This window comes from Glossina fuscipes, unplaced genomic scaffold (assembly GCF_014805625.2).
Source record: "Glossina fuscipes isolate IAEA_lab_2018 unplaced genomic scaffold, Yale_Gfus_2 28, whole genome shotgun sequence".
Lineage (NCBI taxonomy): Eukaryota > Metazoa > Arthropoda > Insecta > Diptera > Glossinidae > Glossina > Glossina fuscipes.
This window is the reverse complement of record NW_023998423.1, coordinates 240,204-261,601: the sequence shown is the minus strand read 5'-3', so window position 1 is coordinate 261,601 and position 21,398 is coordinate 240,204. Positions and strand designations below refer to the sequence as shown.

General features: G+C 34.0%; 1 protein-coding gene across 1 annotated transcript in view; it reads left to right on the top strand.

Moving 5' to 3' along the window:
* LOC119636265 (retinal homeobox protein Rx) overlaps nucleotides 1–21,273 on the top strand; it is a 59,427-nt gene extending 38,154 nt beyond the window's left edge. Inside the window, exons 5-6 of the mRNA XM_038031565.1 lie at nucleotides 20,354–20,519; nucleotides 20,582–21,273. Coding sequence (XP_037887493.1) covers nucleotides 20,354–20,519; nucleotides 20,582–21,273 — 858 coding nt within the window. The remainder of the gene's footprint in view (nucleotides 1–20,353; nucleotides 20,520–20,581) is intronic.
* Nucleotides 21,274–21,398: the final 125 nt, after the last annotated feature.

The window sequence follows — 21,398 nt, the reverse complement described above, 5'->3', positions numbered from 1 at the left end:
TGTAGGCGAGGCTTTGCGAAACATATCGACGTGTTTCAAATCTAGCAAAGTAAGTTCCTGTATAATATCAGTACACGGAAACAATTTAGGTCGCTAAATACTAAAAATGAAACAATTACTATTAAAAAATAAACAACTACTTTTCATGAGAACTCTTACACAGGCAACAGTGATAAACATAGACCGGTTCGATGCAAATTTAATGCAGTAAAGGCAGATTGAGGCAATATACAGCACCACTTAATATTAGAAGATAAACCGTATTGTCAGGTGAAGACATACTGTCAGGAAAATTCCAAGCCTTATATGGGGCGAGACCGAAAGTATGCCGATATGATCCAAATTTAGCACACTAGGTTTATTTACTTAATACTAAAAAGCAAACCTTGTTAGCATATAAAAACTTACTTTTCGGGTAACTGTCATAAACATAGGCATACTGCAGAAAATCTCTATGTAAGCCACTATACCGGACCACTAAATATAAAAAGTTAAACACTGTAGTCACATAAGAACTTATTTTCACGAAAACCCTCACACGGAAAGCGGCAGCGGTGGGCCAATGCGTGGTAAATCTTAGAAATAAAATGTTTTGACACATAAAATTGTGCTTTTTAATGAGACCCCTTCCACTGGTAAATAAGATGTGAAGAAGATAATGTGATTATCTTCTTTACCAGAAGAGGATACAAAAATATTTCCATCCTATCTTCATCTTTTACATTCGTTTAGGATGTCAAATTGCTATTTTTCACTGGAATACAACGTTCCGTAAGAACAATTCAATCCCACTGTTAGGGCGTTATTAAGCAGTGCAATTTCTTTATGACAACGCAACGTCAAGACCAATCCCATAAATATTATTTCTGTGTGATCCCAGCATTTAAGACTATTTCATAGCAAGCGACACATCCCCATTTACTTATTCCAACTTTTTTTGTCGCAGTTTTCCTCATTCTTTTTGATATTTCTTTATATTTCATCTTCGTGAATGAAAATTGCTCTCAGGCAAAGTCTTTAAGTGGTTTGCACGTTGAGCCGTTTAGATCAGAATCGCAAGCAACTACACAGTGTTTGCGTTTTATGTTTTTCGTAGCCTTAGTGAGTGCTTAGCCTGTAGCAGCATAACACTTGCCGATTGGGCATACGCCCACAAGACTGCTGCCACCACCTCTTCATCCACATTCCAGACTTTCGCTCTTCTCTACGATCATCACTGTGTTATACAAGTAGGGAATATCCCCTGAATTTTTAGTAAAAAAAAGGAGCCTACCTTGTAAAGATTCCTTGAAAGTGAAAAAGTAAAAAATATTAAGAAAACCATTCACACGAATAAGTAGCAAAGCACAGAATTTATGCTTAAGGTAGTAGAGCCCGTAATACTATAACCGTAGCAATAAAGTAAAAAACACAAGAAAGTGATAGCATATAAAGGGGTAAGTTGTTAAAGAAATATCTGAAAGTCTTGACACAAAGCTGAGAGTTAGTAGCGCATTTAGACTTTGCTACATTAGAGCTTCACATGTCAGATTTACACTAGAGACGCATTTCAGACTAGCATATTCCCAGAATCAAAAAATTCCATTTAAGAAAAAACCCCATACGGTTAATTTATTCAAAAATTAGCTGAGCTTAACCACTACTACTACTACTGCTACTATAATTACTTTTTTATACAAGTGATGAAAAAATTTCATACATAACATTGCCACAACAGGGAGTACAAAATAAAATATGTTCGCACTCTTGCAAATTTGTTTTTTTATGAAAATAAAGCTTATTATTTGATCAAGTACAAGAGGAAATTGATATACGGCGCCTAAATTATTATGTATTAATCCTACTGATCAAATAGTGAACAGAAGAAAAAGAACGAAGAACCGTGGGGAGCGTTGTAACCCTACCGCCTGTCGCTATAATTAAATTTATACCCGAATACTACACTACGATCATTAAAAGAAAAAAAAACACACGCACATGCAGAGAGACACAGGCAAAATATAATACGAATAACATATGAAAGAAATATGATTTTTTTCCTTCTCTCTTTCTCTCTCTCTTTCTCTCTCTCTCTCTCTCTCTCTCTCTTTCATTCGCTTTCTTTTATTATAAAAAGTCATTCAGGTAATAATTTTTATAAAAATTTTCACTGCCCTTGGATGAAGCGCTGTGTAGCTGCCTTGACGAATTCGTTGCAATTCTTTATTTCATAGTGTAGAGTTATTCCTTGGATTTTTGTCAAATTTCAAGTTTAAACAAAAGACTTCATAATAAAATTATGACAAGTTTTTGTTTTGTTTTATCAGTTGCTTGAATTCGTAAAATGCTTTTTTTCCTTTAATTTGAAGGTTAATTTTTAGTTCCGCCTTTATTCATGGCTTTGTATTTAATATAAAATATTCAATGTCTGATGGCATCCTGTTTTAATTCGTTGATTGTTTTCTCATTTTTTTTTCTCTTTTACTATTCACGCTGTATAATGAAAGAACGTAAGGTATAAGAATGAAAACAATTTAATTAGTTTAACTGCCGACAAGAATATTGATTTTCATAAAGCAACAAAAACCTTTTATGTAATGTAAACAATAACTAAAGGAATTGGTTTAAAATTCTTAAGTTTTATATCTCTAAGAAAGGTTTTGAAGCGCGTCAGACATTCTAGAGAACGGCACTCACGTATAAATCGTAATTGTACAAAACCATAAATATAAAATTTCAAAGCATTTTTTTGTATTCAAAATATTTGGAAATTAATAAAGCTTTGATAGGCAGTTGTAACTCCAGTAAAAGCTTCGGATACAATTATTATGTCGATATTTTCGGATGGATAAGAAGCTGATGCGTTGCTTTATAACAGCACGAAATTCTTAGCCAATTTAACGATATCTCTTCGTCCATTTGGGTTGAATAACTTTTCGCATTTTTATGATTAGAAAAGCTTCGATGACTTTTGATTGAGAGAATTTTAGCTATGATTTCTGACAATTGGATCGCAACGGTAAGGCGCTTTAAAATATAGATAAGGCTCACTTGCTTAAGTGGTTGAAGTAATAGATCCATCAATAAGTCCTAGCAATAAGTACGTTTTTCTTAATATACAATTTGATTTTAATCGGACGAGAACAGTTTACTTATGTCCAAAGTTTTATGCAAAATAGTGAATACGTCGCCTTTTGGAATCTTTAAGATATCAGTTATGTCTTCCAAGTTTCTTTTACACCATCCGGAATTTAAGAAGAAAATATATGCGACACCTGCAGCAAGGGCCATTAATCGTAGGATATTGTTTCGGCTTAGTTAATTCTTTGTAAATGTAGGTGTTTGAAAAACAAATAAATATTGAAGTACACCGCTACACCGATGGGGGGACCTGTTGGCGAAGTATTAATAATTTCTTAGACATGAAAAAAAGAAATCAAAACGAAGCGACATTGTGGAGTAGTCCAATGTGTAGTCACCAAGATCGCGTTGAGGTATACCAAGAGACCGCGATAAAAAGAGAAGACCATCGACCATTCAACTGTGTGAAATGTATTTGCTTTTCCTATGAAAGCCACTTCTTCAGCGGAAGAAATTTCGTAAAAACCAACGCAAAGCTCATTTTGCAGCTTGGGAAATATCTGTTTAAACAAATCCATATAAATTACACATAGCCGGCCTGAGTTATGACACATTAAGAGGATTTAAGCAGTTGTTATTATTGCTCTCTAAGTGAAAAATACATTGTGAAAAGTTAAGCTTAAACAACCTACTATAGTATAGTCAAAATAAACAATTTCAATAATAGGAACAAATGGTTTTAATGCGTCTGAAACATATTAAATGCATTGCTCAAAGAATTTTCTCGCTCCCTTTGCTCCCTTTCCATTAAAACAGCTTTAAATTTTATTAAGCTTTTGCTTTTAAATTCTATTTTGAAACACTTACAAATGGTGTTACTAACAAAATGTAAAAAAAGGAGAAGGTTTAACTCAAATCCGTTTAAGAAGTCTGATCTTTTCCAAAAAAGAAATCTTACCGTATTATTATTAAAATTTATATAATAAAATAATATAAAAAATTATATGTTAAAGTAATATAAATTAGTTGTCGTAGAAGAATAGCAAAAAGTCCCATGTTCTATAGACAAAGAAAACCGAACATAACATAGTACAGCTAGATGTGAAGATTTTAGCAAAATTATTATTACTGGAACCAAGAGCAAACGGCACTTGCTTGACAAAAAAGATATTGTTGTTTCGTTAGCTCCTTACATAACACCTTTTACTATACATCTGGAGAAACTCCGTATGTTTTTCCCCTTGCTACTGTTATTATCGCACCTTATCGCAACTTACATTTTTTTCAATTTCAGTATACCCTAGATTGTTTGTGGTCGGAAGAAAAATACCAAAAAATAGCATTTCGAAATTCTAAACTAATGTGAAACATTTGGTTCAGATAGGGCAATTTTTTAACCCGCTTCTTATGTAACTTTTACTACCAAAACTGAATCTCCATATTGTAAAAAGATCACATTTCCAACATTTTATTAAAATATAGCGTATAGTGGTTGGTTCCAAAATTAGCCTTATCGAACTTGGATCACGTAAATCTACTTTTTGAATATCACCGCATATAACAGTTCTCTCTATATCAAATAGTCTAATTTTTAATATTTTAAAAGGAAAGTCTCTCCAGAATAGTAATTTGTCATAAAAATTAACCATAGAAACTTTTGACCATATACGTCTTTTCTTTTGACGCTATTGTATATAGTAAGACCTTACATGATTCCAATAATTAGTAGGTTTCTGTGACAGAAATAGGTAAAAAATAATCAAATCTTTAATAAGTAAGTTTGGATCACGTCAGCTGAGATTTTGAACATCTTCTAATATAACGGCTTTCAGGAAAAGTATGCCTTTTATATGAATATAAGGTGTAATTTTTAGTCTTGCTTCAAATTTAAAAAAAAATTCTGTTGCTTCGTAATTCCCATGCCTTGATAAACGCATTTTGTTGAATTGCATTAAAAACAAAATAAAATAAAAAAATTAAAATAAACACAAAACAACGAAAAACCGCTAACTTCTAAATTCTTTACTTTATTTCATATAACAGGCAGTCTTTTTTATTAGGGAACAAACCAAATCAAACAAAAAGGACGCAAAATTGAAATTTGCCTGATCCCCACAGTATGTAAATCGCTTCGTTACCGAATTTCAAGACAACGCTTTCGCTTCTTTCAAATACAAAACTATTTTAGAAACTGCTAACTAAAGTACCGTGTAATTTTCCAAGATGCTTGCGTTTTGAGACTCAACTTAATATACTTGATGGTCTACATTTAATTGTATCCTAATTGTCGATGACCTGTTTGACCTAACAATTGTACGCATAACTTTAGTGAGGCATGGTCTAATCCTTTAACAAAAGGATCTCCAAATTTTCTTAATATTATTTGAAAATATGATGAGAAGTTTGACTGAATCCATTGGTATTATGGTAGTATGGACTCTTAACTCTTTCACTTTAGGCTTCTTTTGACTATCGAAGGTATTTATTAAAGAAAACGCATTCTAGAAGCTGCGGGCCACTGCTGGTCCTTGTATGTCCACATGGTCAATTCAATTAAGTTTCCCTTCTAAAAACAATTAAAATATATTTTTTAACTTAAGTCTGACAACAAATACAGCTGATATTTTTTTTTTAAACCTTAGTCTACTGATTGGGGTCTAGAGACTAGACAACCTCTTCAAATTCCAAATAAATGGTTATATGCCGTTTAAGAGCGGTAGGCTGTTTGCCGCTCCTTTGTCTGTTAAACCTTTCTATTTTAAAGTTCTTTTAACTGCCGAATGTCTTTATTAATTAAAACGCACTTTATGCTGGCAAAACGAAAAAAGCATAGAACAAAAAAAATATTGTCTATGTGTACACTTCAATCATTAGCGGCAAATCGTTCCTCATGACATGTTTTAATTCTTAGTTAAAGATTGCTTTGCGCCAAACAATAAACTGACAATCATTTAAAAGTTGGCGGCAAAACATAATAGCATCCAATTACACAGTGAATTAAGCGTCTGGTATGCATGGGGAGGCTTTTGTTTAATATACTATTTCAGCGGTACTTTTTCAAGTCAAGGGATGCATTGCGGTTAAATATGATAGAATGGAATATCTTGGAAAAGCTTTTACAAAGTAATATAAGTAAGAAAACGTGTTCACATGTGTGAGGGAGGATCTGAGTAAATACGTAAAATGAAAAAATATTATTAAAATTGTTTTTGCTCTTTTTTTAAGGATTTAAGATTTGAGCAAAAAAAAGGAACTCTAGCAAAAGGGCGGCAACGCTCATATTCGCTTCTACATGTATGCAGGTTAATGAAGTTAAGTGGAATTGAGTCTTGACACGTGATAAGGATTTCGAAGGGATATTAGGATTTTTTTTAAACAAGTTTTTTTAAACGTTGTTTCATCACATATGTGTATCAATCGTTCAATGCTAAATTTCCTTTACATTTAAAAAAACAAAAACCAAAAAAAATTTTTTTTTTATTTCACCTAAATGTTTGAACTAATTTTTAATCTCTCATAAATGTCAGTCCTATGTTACCAAAGAGTATATCCCTTAACTTATAATATTTCACTTGTCTGTTATGTGCTCGATATTTAACCTTAACATCATTACTTTTATTGTTTTTCTTTTCCATAAATTATTATTAGCCGCATATATGGAATTTACAAGCAGATGTTTCCTACAGCAAGAATTTTTCCTTTTTTTTTACAAACGCCGTCACATAAACCACATAAACTTTATAATAATTACCCTGGCAACTTTACCTTTCAATAATAATAAAAACAACAATAACTATACATAAAAACCGTTGTGCATAATATGCAGGTTTTGTTTTGTGGCTCCTTTCTTTCATAAATCCCTTTATAGTAAACCTATGAGTCGAATAGCCTTCGACGTCCTATTACTTTAGACACATCAAATCATGTGTTAATTGTTCTACACCCCCTATTTTTATTAAGAAAAACATCCCCTCCATAACTAATAATACTTCACAAATTAGCTCAGCAAAGAAAAAAACTTTATGAACAATTAAATAATTATAAAACAATTAATTAACAAATAAGAGATTTTATTTTATTTATTTAGAGCGGGTTTGTTGAGATCTATCAGATTATTGAGTATTGTTTTGTAAAACTCAGAAAGAAATGCGTAAAGTTCATAAAGGACATGTCCTAGATGATGTATGTCCATCTGTTCTATGACACAGAAACTCTCACGATAATGAGAAAATGATATTGAATGCCAAAATTTGGCCGATAGTTTCATAAAGTACATGTCCTAACGGAGGAGGACCATCTGCCCTATGGTATTGGAACTTTCATAACAATTAGGAAATGAAATTGGAATCCGAAACTTGGCAAAAAGACTTTCAGAAAATGCGTTTAAAGAGGTAAAACAGAATCAATACAAACCTAAAAAGAATAGCAGATTCTTGTGTTACCACATAAGATCTATGGCGCATATAAACCGAGAATCTTAGGTCAACATCCCTCATCCTTATCGATTTTTATATAAGCAGTGAATTCCTCGTTTAACAAATATCGCTACAAGACGAAATATTATAAGAAGGCGAAAAAACTGCGATCGCCTTCGTGTAATGCGGTAAAAGGGGCTTGAGAAGTCTGATAAATTATTATGCATTTCCCTTTTCCTTTTTATTCAGTGGCCATAAAAAGTGTTGTCATTTGGAGCCTTAGGTCCCGTATTAAATAAATTTTAAGTAAAACTAATAAAGTAGCCGCAGTGGGCTGTAAGCGGTCCAGTGTTTCTATAATTTAAGTGACTCGTATGACACGGATTTAATAGAGTAGTGTTATGCAGTAGTCAAGTTTATTTATTATTTTTTTACCTTATCATATATGGTAAGGATATATTGTAGAGATAGATCTCTCCATCTATTATTATAGCATTCGTTTCAGAATAATTTTCTGCACCAATTCCTGAACCAGTTTAAGCATACAGCAATCAAAATTGCCTTGGCTTCCAAACTTTATAAAAGATCCTTTATCCGTAAGCAAATTGGCGCTCACGAAAATGGAACAAGCGGCTAAGAACGAATCAGAGGCAACAGAGTCTATTTTAAAAGGATAAGCTTTCGGCGGACACGATTTTCATGCCAAGTGCATACAAACAACAATTTAAAAGCTTTTCAACGGAAAACATACTTTTTTGAAATGATCGCAATTTTTGAGCTAAAATTAATTTTTCCTAGACAAAATTTTAAAATATGATCGGTGAAAATAAGTCGAATATATGAAGTTTCAGATATTTCTCAGCTTTTCGTTCCTTTAGAGATTCTGACAACAAATAGTTTGATTAAAATGTGGGCTGATAAATACAGCGAACACGAGTAATTATTTATTTGTTTAGCAAAAATTCTTTAATCTTTTAATGGACACTTGCGAGAATACAAACTGAACAATAAACCTAATGCGGAACACGTCTATCAGTCCTGAGAAAAAGAAAATAAACCGATTCTTCTTCTCAAATACTGTTTTATCGGCGTAATTAGCCTCCGATTAGAACTTGCAAATTATCGCTACCTGTGTCTGCAAGAGTAGAGATAAGGAACCATAAAACTAATGCGCTTATGTTAGAAGACAATTCGCCGTCACTCGGGGTTCCGCGACAGCCCAACATTTCAGGTAGTATATTTGTTTACATAGATTGAATAAAAAGCGAAAAAAGAATATAATTTCACAGCTGTGCGTACTATTTGTGGGGAAACAGTAAAATGCAAACGCTCCATTTAATAAAGAAAAGAAATATATGTAATAAAAATAATATGCGCAATGAATATAATAGCTGTAAATAGAAACCTTTGTTTTACCTTACAGGTATATATTGTAGCTTCGGAAAACTCTCATCATTTTTCCACTTTTATTTTCGTATAATAATTGAAATATCTAACTTAACACTTACAACGTATAAAATAGAGATAATGGTTAATTTTAACGTTCTAATATCTTAGTTTAAAGATTGACCTTGGCGTCTATTGAAAACGGTACACGTATGTAGCAAAGAACATGCTAAGTGCACTCACATGCTTTTGGAAGAAAATAGTGCCGAACATGGTGCTCTATTTCACAATCCCCTAACTGCCAATGGAATTTTGATTTCTTAAGGACATGAGACTCCGCATTCAATTTTTGAACGGCAGCTGTAAGCGTGACTAAATGGCACCTTTTTACTGGAATGAAGATGGAATCGTACCCAATGACCCGGTGACGTTATAATTAGTCTACGTATGGAAGCTAATAACTTTTCTATTAAAAAAATTCGAAAATATGTATGAGAAGCACATATCATTTAGTCTGTAATGGGGGATTTCCAGAAATTGTCCCTATGCTTACAAAGTTCCAGCCTTGCGTCGGCTTTGCCTTTCCAAACTTGAAAGTACTACAAAAGAAATAGACACGGATTAGCCGCTATTATTAACCTTCAGTCTACCTCCGATATACATAACGACTCTTATTGTGCCGGCAAATTCTTTGCTCTGCGGAATTGTTCTTCTTATTCTGCTCAATTAAGCCACTCAATAGTAGCCGACACTATCATACTTACAAGTGTCTTGAAAACATCTTAAGAAGCTCTGCGCTTATTCTCTACGATCTATCTCTCGGATTACGTAAAACTGTAGTCTGCATATTTTTCTATTTTCTTTTGTTAATCTGCATATTTCTTCATGTAGAAATTTAACATTTTCAAAATTCGCAAACTGTCAATCGCGTTTGGTGTTTGTAATAATAGTTTTTGTTACATAACAAATAACTATGTAATGCAACACTGAACATGTGACAAAACATTGCACACACTTTTGCTTACGGTTACAATGTGAAGAGTTGACATTTCGTAAAGTTAAACATTTCTTGCTGGTAAAATTTTCCCATTGACAGTAACAGAAAATTTCTTATGAGGGAGAAATGACAAAACAAATCTCCGTTATGCTGCTATTGTTCGCCGGCAATGTTTACTCTTTCAGTCACGTGTCATCATGTATTTAATTAGCTGTTAAACCGGGTCTTTTAATATACTGACACAGTCAAGCGTACAATGGGAATGGACGATATCTTTTGACGTCTTGGGTACCGGTGGTTGCTTTATTTAACTCCGTCTAAGAGAGCATGTACATGTACTTGTGTGTTTATGTACTTGCGTTCATCTGCTTTTGTTGTTTATGCCGATTTAATAAGCAGTTAAACTGTAATTTTTGTTTCTTCCTCTCTGTTCAAAGTTCTTTTATTATTTATTTTAAGAGTAGAAAAGAGCACCAACAACAACAGCAGAGACAACAACAGTAAATACAAATAAGCCAAAATGTAAACATTACGTTGTACGCGTTCTATTACCCTCTAGGGTCAAATGTATATGTTAAACGGTTAAATGATTTTTTTTCAAATATTTTACGATTGTTTGACGAGAAAGCCAATGATTTAGAGCAAAAAACGAAAAACATTTTAAAATAATTTGTTTATAAAGACATGGAAAGAAGCAAGTGGGTACACTATAGCGGGCTACGGCTCACCCTACGACCTTTCAAAATAAGGCGTTACAGGGGAAGTGATCGAAAAAGTTCTTCAATCCGAATCTTTTACGAAACCGTTCGTCTTTGGGTGTACTTGAGTACACTTGAGTGTACCAAATTTCATCTAAATATCTTCAGAATTGTGGTTTGTAGGTTGACCAGATGAAGAAAAGGCAAACAGACGGACCGATAGGATTACCAAGTGTCGTTCGTCTTTGGGTGTACTTGAATACACTTGAGTGTACCAAATTTCATCTAAATATCTTCAGAATTGCGGTTTATAGGTTGACCAGATGAAGAAAAGACAAACAGACGGACCGACAGGATTACCAAGTGTCGTTCTGCGTTTTGAATACATGCATACAAGCTTATTATATCCTTGTAACACAAGGAACGTAAGATATAAAAATTATTTTTAATTACAGATATGGCAATCGGCCGATCACGACCAGATTTACACGTATTGTGAGCAGTTTCGCTTTGTTTATTTACTTATTTAATTATTGCCGCTTATGTAACCTTGAAATCTTTAAGGCCAATATATATAGATTACCATGTCTATCGTAGATGCAATAATAAAGTAAAATAATATAAAATGATCTTAAGCAATCTAAAGGAAAAGAAAGGAAAATAAAATTTACAATAGAATAGTAACGGAACTGAAACCCAGAAAGTAAGTAGACTAATATGAAAGGAAATAACACATATCGCAACCACATCATCATCCAAATACTAAGTAACTATCTAATTTCATGCGTTAACCGTTTTCTAAGAGAGTTTGTAAGTAGTGCTGCAGAGTGCTGAATAAATTTCCATCATCTATAAGCAACTGCATAAAGTAAATAGTTTTTTTGAACTTTAAATTAGTGCAGTTCTGTTGTCAAAAAAAAAAAACCACATTTCTGAGAAACTTCACGTTTCTGGCTTAATCCGAAAAGTAGTGACGCCAAGTTCTTATAGATAATGAACAGCAGATGCGTGATTATACCTAAACAACCTTGATACAGAACCATTAACATCTAAACAAGTGGTGCGAATGAAACCAACACCAAGCAATACAAATAAAAATTGATGCAATTGTGACATGGGCCTATATGCTAAAAGTTATGATTTCGTGAGCTTTCAGCATTAAGAAATTTCCTCTATATGGTAAAAATCGCTTTAGAAACCTTAGGAGCACCTCCCTGGGATGCGCTATCCTTCCAGCAGGTATTAGCCTTTTCGGTTACCACAAGTTTCAATAGATGCTTTATTATTCTTTCAAGCTGAACGTCCATTCTTACACCGCTATCCATAGATGGGTTTTATGTGTTACGGGTGCTTTCAGAGTTCGTATTTTGCCTAAAGGACGTTAAAAGTAATGAGTAGTGATAAACAATATTTTGAGTAGTAAACATAATAATTCGTTTTTTACAACGAAGCTACCAATGTCGAAAAAAGGCGGTGGCGGTAGAGTTACCCTTTTTATTGCTAACGAAATCTAACGGAAATTATTGGTTTTCTTCCATGGATGATTTCGATGTCTCTGATTTCTGCTTAATTTTAAAATCGAAATAGAGGAAGCGTATGCTTTTTAAGGCAATTTTAGCAGCTTGACGAATCTTAACAAAAGATCAATGTGGAATTCCCCGGAACAATAGTGAGTAAGAGCGCTTTGTACGCCAATAAGAAAAAGGACTTGGTGAAGTCAATTGTTAAGGGCTAAGTGGCTTTAAAACTGTTGCAATAACTAAAAAAATGAGTAAAATGTTTGCAAAGATTTTGGCGTGTGTGCTTTCCTTATCTACTAATGAATTTAGTACATCTAGTAGATGTGTGGCCACGTATGCTACACTTTTAATTATGTAGGCGGTGGTTATTCAAGTTCTAAATTATGGCGCATGCAATTTTCTCATTCGACTTCTTTTATACGTAATAACACATCTAAGGGATGATTATTATTGGGCGACGAGGTTGCATTTAACAGTCATTGAATTTTCGATGCTCACAATCTAATTGTAAAAGCAATTTACCAAGAAAAGAAAAACAAATATAATAATTTCCCGGAATATTCAATTGCAATAATTTTTTCTTCATGGCGATGGTTTCATTGTGTAAATAAAACTAAAGTAAATGATTAAAACACTTTATCACCGTTAAGCGAGACGGATTGCGAATGCAAAATTAAACAAACATGACGAAGAGTGTAATATCATAAAAGTAATCTCGGAATGGGTTGAACATATTTTTAAATCGATAGCTGTCGATTTTTCTATATTTATTTTTATTAAAAGTGAATAAAGCAAAGTGAACAAAAAACCCAAAGAAGAAGAAGAAGAAGGCTTGGTTACGTTTATTTAATTTCTTATCAAAATTTTCTGAAATCAGGTTGACATTGTTTTCTTGGAAATATAGCTTATGTTCATTTGAATATCTTTTTGCGCAACTTTCAGTTATTAGGCACTGATGATAAGTGTATTGTTTGGAAATAAAAACCAAACTAAGCCCATCTACTGTACGGAGTCATATTGGTGGCCGGTTCGCATCATACGACAGCAGAATTTTTAAGTCTTTTTCTATATGGTACGCTTACGGTTGGCACGAAGCGCTGAATCATCTCATTTAAAGCAACCGCTTTACGCAAATCTTAGCATGAATTTTAAGCGACAAAAGTTTAAATTGCCTCCAAACATATTATACAGAGATAGGTAAAATGTTTACTCATATTCATTTGCACTGCGCCAATATTATTTTCTCTTTTCAACAAGTGTGGGTTTCCAATCACATATATTATCTTTCCGTACCATTGTCATTTGTTTTTAGGCACAAAGCATATTCCTTAACTACGGGGTAAGTTACTGAAGTTGAAACAAACAAATCATCCAATAGAACTAATGTTATATGAACTGTAATGTAGGTGGCAACGTTCTACTTAAAAAAAGTTTCGTTCGTATCTATAACATCAAAGAAATCCATAGGCCAAAACTCAAGCAGTAAAACAATCTAGTTACTGTCTACGCTAACCGCATTTGCTCTCCATTCAATATCTACAATCTAGCCGTTTAGAGCAACAATTATCTCACTAGCCTAAAAATCGCATCAAACTGTTTTTCATTTCGGTTGGGAAAATTGCTCAAACAATTAGGAAGAGACGAAAATGGGTCTGATGTCTCAGAATAACGTTCTTTAAAACAGTCTCTACCAAGTATCCCCTTTCCAGCGCAAGCTCAAACAAAATTGTACGGCAAGTTAAATTTTTATACCCACAGGTGGTGGTGCAAGGGCACATCAACTTTGCGCAGATGTACGCGACATCCAGGAGGACATGATTTAGACGCATCTTTTGTTATGCCGATTGGTTCAGAATCGCTTTCAAAGTCTTAGATCTTAGATCTCTTATTCTGCATAACTCTGAGCGCGTCAGTCCATCTGCCCGCTGTCAATAGCGCCAAAAAAACAGATCCCAGATCCCTTACGCTGCTTGATATTAATTAACGTGTTCCTACTTCTCCTGCAATGTGAGGAGTGCGTACTACATCATGCAGATGGAGATGCTCTTTAACATCAAAGTCAGGAAAAACGTACCCAGTTAAAGTTTCTTTCAAATTGGTGCCTTTGGCAATAACAAATGTGTGTACAATTTCCTTTAACTTTTCATTTAAGCTTGAAATAAAAAAATATGGAACAACATCTTGAATCTAAAAATTCGATATTGTGAATACTCGCTTTTTTTCGTATGTTCTTCATTGAATGGTAAATGATTTTTCGATGCAACTATGTAATGGTAATCGCATGCTGTGTGCTTCTATTTAAATCTGACGCAGCTCTCATTTTTAAAATTGACTTTACTTTTTCATTTATCGGCAATTACACCACAAAAGCTGCTTCACTTTAAATTAAGAATATACATGTGAGACAAAAAAAAAACGCTAAAACGAAAAGCCAGTGCTTTTCACAGATCTTGAAATCTCTCCTTTTTCTTCTGTTAATCATCAAATCGGCAACAGATATTTTATTGAATCGAGTAAGTCTTGAAATGTCTTGGAAGAGCTTTACTGACCACTGGTTATATATGAAAAATTTAACTTTCATATTCAGAAGACAGCTATAGCTAAGTCTTTCACACGTGACTAACTCCGTGATTTGGCTCATTTTAACTATGCTTGCCCTCATCATTTATCAGGTGAGGCCACTGAAAATATTTCAAGAAATTAATTTTTTCTGGCCTAAGAAATGCTTGGAATTTTCTAAAAAGAAGAAATTTGAGACCAATAAAGCCACCGTGGCCAAAAGCTGCTCAACGATTGCGAGGCTTTGCAGCAATTAGCAAATTGTTGCATTTTGTATGTGAGCAAACAAATAAAACAGAAAGAAAATAAACAAAAATAGTGCGTTATATTGGAAGTGGATGCAAAAGTGAACCAATTGGAAACATTTTTTTCGTTCGTCTTTGGGCTGAAACACGACGGTGTATCAGATTTCACGCAAATATCTTAAAACTAGCGACCTGCAGGTTGAACCTAAGAATACAAGACGAGCGGCAGGCGTATGGACAGGCATGCTTAGAACGATTCGGGAAGTAATCCTGAATGGATCGGTATGGTGGGTCCATGTGAAGTCCTTCCGGGCGTGACATACATCCGCACCCACTTACAATGCCTTAATACCACAAATTATGTAAGGTAAAACAAAACAAATTGGAAGATTTTATATGTGTGATTTTATAAACTTTTATTCGCCACACGAAATTATGTGTTTTGAAATTTTATTCCAATAGAAAAATAATAATATTGAACATTAAAAGTTGCTTAAATCAATGAATAATTGTTTGCATAAATTAAAGTAAATTTGAATTTATATTAAAAGTTTATCTTTAGCCAAAGATTCCCATATTGCTTTACTAGTCGCAATATTCTAAAGTACGACCCATTTTCATAGGCAAAGAAAAGAAAAACAAAAATTTCACATTGACCCTAATACGTGAAACACTTTGTTCGCCAAACACAACGATGTTTTTGGTATGAAATTAAGAAAACTTTGGGCAAAAAAGGAATATTTTATGTTTGAAAACATATACATCTATAAACGTATAAACAATAAAAAAAAACTTATAAGTATATGCTATGTACACAGTTTATCTTTGTGTTAGTTTCTAAACAAAAATGAATTCTTTTCTCGGAGATTAGTATAATGTACGCTATGTGTTCTATGTTTACATATACACACTGCGATGTGTGCATGCTTGTGTGTGCTTTCAAGTTAAAAGTCAATTTTCCAATTTGCAAACTGTCAGAAACATTCTCAAAAGCAATTTGGTGCCATGTTCTATTTTTTCTTTTTTCATAAGCTTTTCTGTTGCTTCTGCTTACTCTTGAGTTAATAAACAATCGACTATTAGTTGCTGAGCTTGTAAGCCCGGTAAGGTGTGCGTCTATATAAAAAAAAAAATAAAGTGAGCGTGCGTAGTTAATAGCATCGGTGTACGTAAAGCGTAGGCTTATAAATGTATTCGTGCGAGCAAAATTGTGTTCTTTAAAGTGGGTGTTGAGCTGATTTGCTTGCGTATTCCTATCTGCCTGACAGACCGACTGTTTGTAGGCAATACAAAGTTTTTCAATAAAAAACTCTACCATCTTTGGATTGTGATACAACAATAGGAGAGAGTAAAAGTTAACAGCATAAGACAATAACAGCACAACCCACAGCAACTTCTATCCACTTCTCCTTCCATCGCCTTTCACAAAACATCCTTTCAACTTTTCTTGCACACTGTGTGCGAGCCTTGAAATTTTGTACAAATCATTACTTGTTTTCCTAAGAGCAATTTGGTTGTATGTGGGTGTGCGTATGTGTGTATGCTTATGACTTCTTTCCACCATCTCAAGCAACCCGCTAAAGTTTATGGAAGAGATTAAACCTGAAAAGTGGTTGATGACACTTGAATAGAAGACGGCAGAATATTATTGCCATAATGAAGACCACTGAGGGAGGCCAAAAGAATGGGATAAGATAAGGTTTTGTTTGTTGAGTTCCTTCCTTTTTTTTTTTCGTATATTTTTTTCTGTTTTTGTGCCTCAACTAACGATCAAAGCTAAAAGAGCTTAATTGAATGCTCAGCTCTGCATAGTTAAATATGGTGATGGCAGCTGAGTGGAATGAAACAATTCAGTGGGCGTTTTCTATTAAAACGTTATATATGAGTAAACGCAGGTCGTTTATTATTTATTAAACTGTGCGTATATACGTCTGTGTGCACTTTGTGTGGTTTATGGGGTTTAAACGTTTTTATGACGCGCCATCTCAATGGAAATAACAAAATTGATTTTTGATGATTTAATTAAAATGAAGAGATGCTCTCTTCTCTCTTTTTAGCATGCAATGGTAGCTAAAACAACAACAACAACAACGATAAATATTTAATTAATATTGTCAGTATTTCTTGGAGTGGTGGAAACTTTAACGTATTTTCAGTAAAATTTTTGAAGGAAAATATTTCAGAAAATTCGAAAACACAAATAGAAATGAAATTTTATTATATTTTATGCTATAAATCTTGATTATACCATCTTGTGCTGATTGATATATTAAGATAAGTAATATAGTATGTTGCAAGTATATTGCTGTGCCCCGAAAGACTTAAGACGGACACATAATTTATTATATCAATCTACTCAGAAATTAAAAACTTATCTATCCATCTGTTTATCTGATATTTGATCAAGTATTGTTATGTGCACCTAACAGAATTAGTTTCTTTTTCCACCTATCCGTCTGTCGATCTTATGCGTATCTATGTAGGTAAGTGTGCCACCTCGCATTGACACAGTCTGGTACACTTACCTTCTTCGATCCAAGAATACACCCTATTGACAATGATCCGAATGGAAACATTTTTACAACCACTTCCCATATGATGCCTTAATTTCAATAACTACTGATGTCACAAAAACATTCCATGTGTATTTCTAAACTACTAATATTTTAGCTTAGTAAGTTCAAAGTCTTGACAAGATTGGAGCATTTTTTGTATCCTCCCCCAAATCAATTTCAGTCAAAAAAATGCATGAAAGGAGGATAGAAATAAAAATTTGACCAATAAACTTGATCGAACAAATTTGAATCACATTTATCGATATATCACGTCAAATTTCTTCCCGTGCAAAGAGAGCTTTTACATGATGCTTATATTTTATTTTCATAAATCACAAACAAGTCAAGGAATTGATTTAAAAGACGGTCGTGCAAATTATGGCAAATTTCACAGATATTTTTAATTTTTATTCGTCTCTTTCCAGAGTTAAGTTATAAGAGTTTTTCTACTTTGTTTTGAAGTTCCTACCATTTGTTTTGAATACCTATCATTTAATCGGGAACTCTTAACTTTGTTTTATATTGTTTGAAACATTGCTTGATTGAAATTGTGCCGCGGCACCTTTCGTAAGCTATCACCAAGTCACGAATCAAATGTAAAGAATATTCAAAAAGTGAAAAATTGAATTCAATATGAAAAAGTTTTCTATAAGATTTCGTTACTAATCCGACAGAAGGGAATATTGAAGCAAATATTGTCGTAATAGGTGAGTTTTGAATGTCGATGCTGGGCTGGGTATCTCTGAACATTGTTAAGCCGAAAAAGGAGAAGCTAACATTCTCAAGCAGGGTTTTCAACGCGACAATATAATCTCCCGACTCGCGAAAAAGTAAATATAGCATAGTGAAAAGAATACTCTGAGCTACCTTGCTTAAGGGAAAAAGCCACTGTTTTACAAAAAACAAAACTTGGTTCTTTATTTCCATCCCAAGAAACTGTCCAAACATCATCTTTTTTAGTCTGTTACAATCGTTTCCCCTCTTAATGCATAATCCGACATTCGCGGAAAATTTATAATAGTTAAGTTTTGAATTTCGCTTAATAGCTTCGATGGACAGCCTTTCAATAAAGAAGCATTTCTGCTACGTGGAAAGGGATATTTAGCGGTAGGTCGTGTCCGTCTGTATGTCCTATCCTACCAAATAGTGACATTAAAGCAAAGGCAATCTCCATCAATATATGACTCCCATCGTATAAAATTTTCATCAAAATATCGATGAAAAAACATCTTTCGACGTTTGCTTTAAAAATTGAAAATAACGTAATGCAATGATCAGAGAAGGTTCCTTTAGACAAAAATCGACCACAATTTTCACCTATGGCTTCACTACTTAAATTCACATCGTTGTACCATATACCTCAATATTCCTCACATACTATTTTCATTATATACTCATTCCTCTGTAATACATGCGCAAAACAAGGGCAACAACAACTATAAAAACCAGAAATTTCCATCAAAATGTAATCATTTGCAATTAATTTGTGCAAATTGTATTTAATTACTAGCAAAATGAGACGAACAACCACATTGACAAACAGAGACAGGGAGAGATGCATTCGTACATACGTACATGAATATGTAGAGATAAATTATCTCATCGTTAACTTCTATAGCATAATTTTTTTTCTCTCATACTTTACTGTAAACCACTTGAAGCTTGTTGTTTCTCCTCCATTTTTTGCTTTAAACCATTTACTCAATAAATTGGATTTCACAAAATGAATTACCTCACAATTATGAACTCATTTAGTCTGGCTGTCATATATTTAATATCGAGGTTTATAACATTCGCCAGTTGTATACATACACAGTTATACATATAGATATATGGTATTCGCACCCTCGATTCCACTTCTCGCGTTTTTATCTTTTTAAGTTCTTGTAATGAAGCTTCACTAACTGCTTAGTTATCATCGCCATCATCATCTTTTGTTTATGGGGAGTACGAGATAGAAGCGTTAGTATGTATATGTGTGCATGGCTGCATGGGTTAGTGTTGTGTACGATAATTCTAATTAGACAGCCTGAAGAACACTAATTGAATTTTATCATTCCCTTTGCTTACCAATTCAGTCATTTAGTTTTCCTCTCCTTCACTTTTCCCTCTCTCTCTTACACTCTGTGTCTGCCTTTCTCTTTCTCTCTCTCTCTCTCTCTCTCTCTCTCTTTACGGTTCATTCTCATGTCTAAACTGTTTTCTACTAATGAGTTTTTGTTAGAGAGATAAAGCTGGTTATTTATTTGATTAATGTCGTTTAGTGTTAGTGCAAGCGTTTGTTGGATGCCGCCATTTTGTTGCTGTATGCACGTAATTGAATGCTGAGTCTTTGTGTGTTGTTTTAGTGTCGTAATTAAAGCCATTCATTTAGCTGTAATTATATTTCAGAGTTTTATTTCACTTAATTTTCTTGTGTTCGTCTCTCTATCCTGTCTATCTCTCTAGCTCTCTCTCTCTCTCTCTCTCTCTGTCTGTCTCTCTCTTTATTCTCTCTTTCTCTCTCTTTTATGCAGTTATTGTGTGTTGCTACTCTCTGCTATGCACTATAAACACTAACTTAATGGTTATTTTTTGTTTTATCCTTTTCTTAAATGACTTTAAGTTTGATTTGCTTGCGGTTTACGTATCTCGTATCGCCCTCCCCCCATTCTGTCCCTTTGAAACATTGCATTGCAGAATTTTAAACTGTCAATGCTGATGTTGTTGTTTTTGCTCCAAGTTTAATTAATTTTTTCGTTCGTTAAACTAATTACTGCTTCAGGTTATGCAGACTAATAATAATAAATGATGAAAACTATGTGTCACTGTACAACATAAATAATAACATTAGTGGCGTTATCATCCGCAATTTAATTGAAAGTTTTAATACGTGAAAAGAAAATGAAATTTGATGTAAACTTTCCTATATTTTCCAGGTATGGTTTCAAAATCGTCGAGCAAAATGGCGACGCCAAGAGAAATCGGAGAGTCTGCGTTTGGGTTTAACTCACTTCACGCAACTGCCTCATCGTTTAGGATGCGGGCCTGCGGGCCTGTCCGTAGATCCGTGGCTGTCACCGCCATTGCTTTCAGCCTTACCAGGTGTGTTCATAACAAAGTGCAAATTTTAAAAATTTTATTTATTTTCTTAGCTACTCTCTTAGGTTTTCTTTCACACCCTCAGACCGTTTACCCTAGTTATCTAACACCACCGCTAAGTTTGGCCCCTACTGGACTTTCAATGAGTACATTGGCTAGTATGGGCCCTCATGGACCACCACCACCACCCGGTCATCCGCCACCTTCGCCTTTGGGTTCGGGACCTCCGCATCCCGGTCATACACATGTTTCATTAGCACATTTGTCGCCACATTTATCGCGTATGTCACCACAAAACTTAGCCACAATGGCTACCACACCAATGAGTTCTAGCGCTTTAATCAGCTCTTCAAATTCGAATACACCCTTAACACCGCCCAACAGCAATCAAAACAATTCGCCTATGGCCAATTTATCAACTTCAGCACCGTCACCGCAAAATCTTTCCGCCTCCAGCGCTACCATGATTTCATCGACAATTAGTCACCTTAACGAGTCGAATAACGCAGAAGATGCAGAAAACTCTAATGCGGACAAAAGTCTCTCTACCTCCATAGAAGTATTAGATGTAGGACGAGAAAGTCCTTTAAATATGGGTGCAACGGTGTCAACCACAACAACAACCAACACCATTACAAATTCCAGCGTTACAGTGCAGCCACAAACGACAGACATACGTACAAACTCGATAGCCACATTACGTATAAAGGCTAAGGAGCACCTTGAAAATATTAATAAAAATTTGGCTATGGTTTAAAGTTAGCGGTTAACCTCAAACAACGTCAAGCAATCAGCGATCAGAATTAAAGTCATTTTTATTTTTTTTCATCTATCATTCATTTCGAATTTCCATCACCGGTGATTATCGCACTAATAGACATA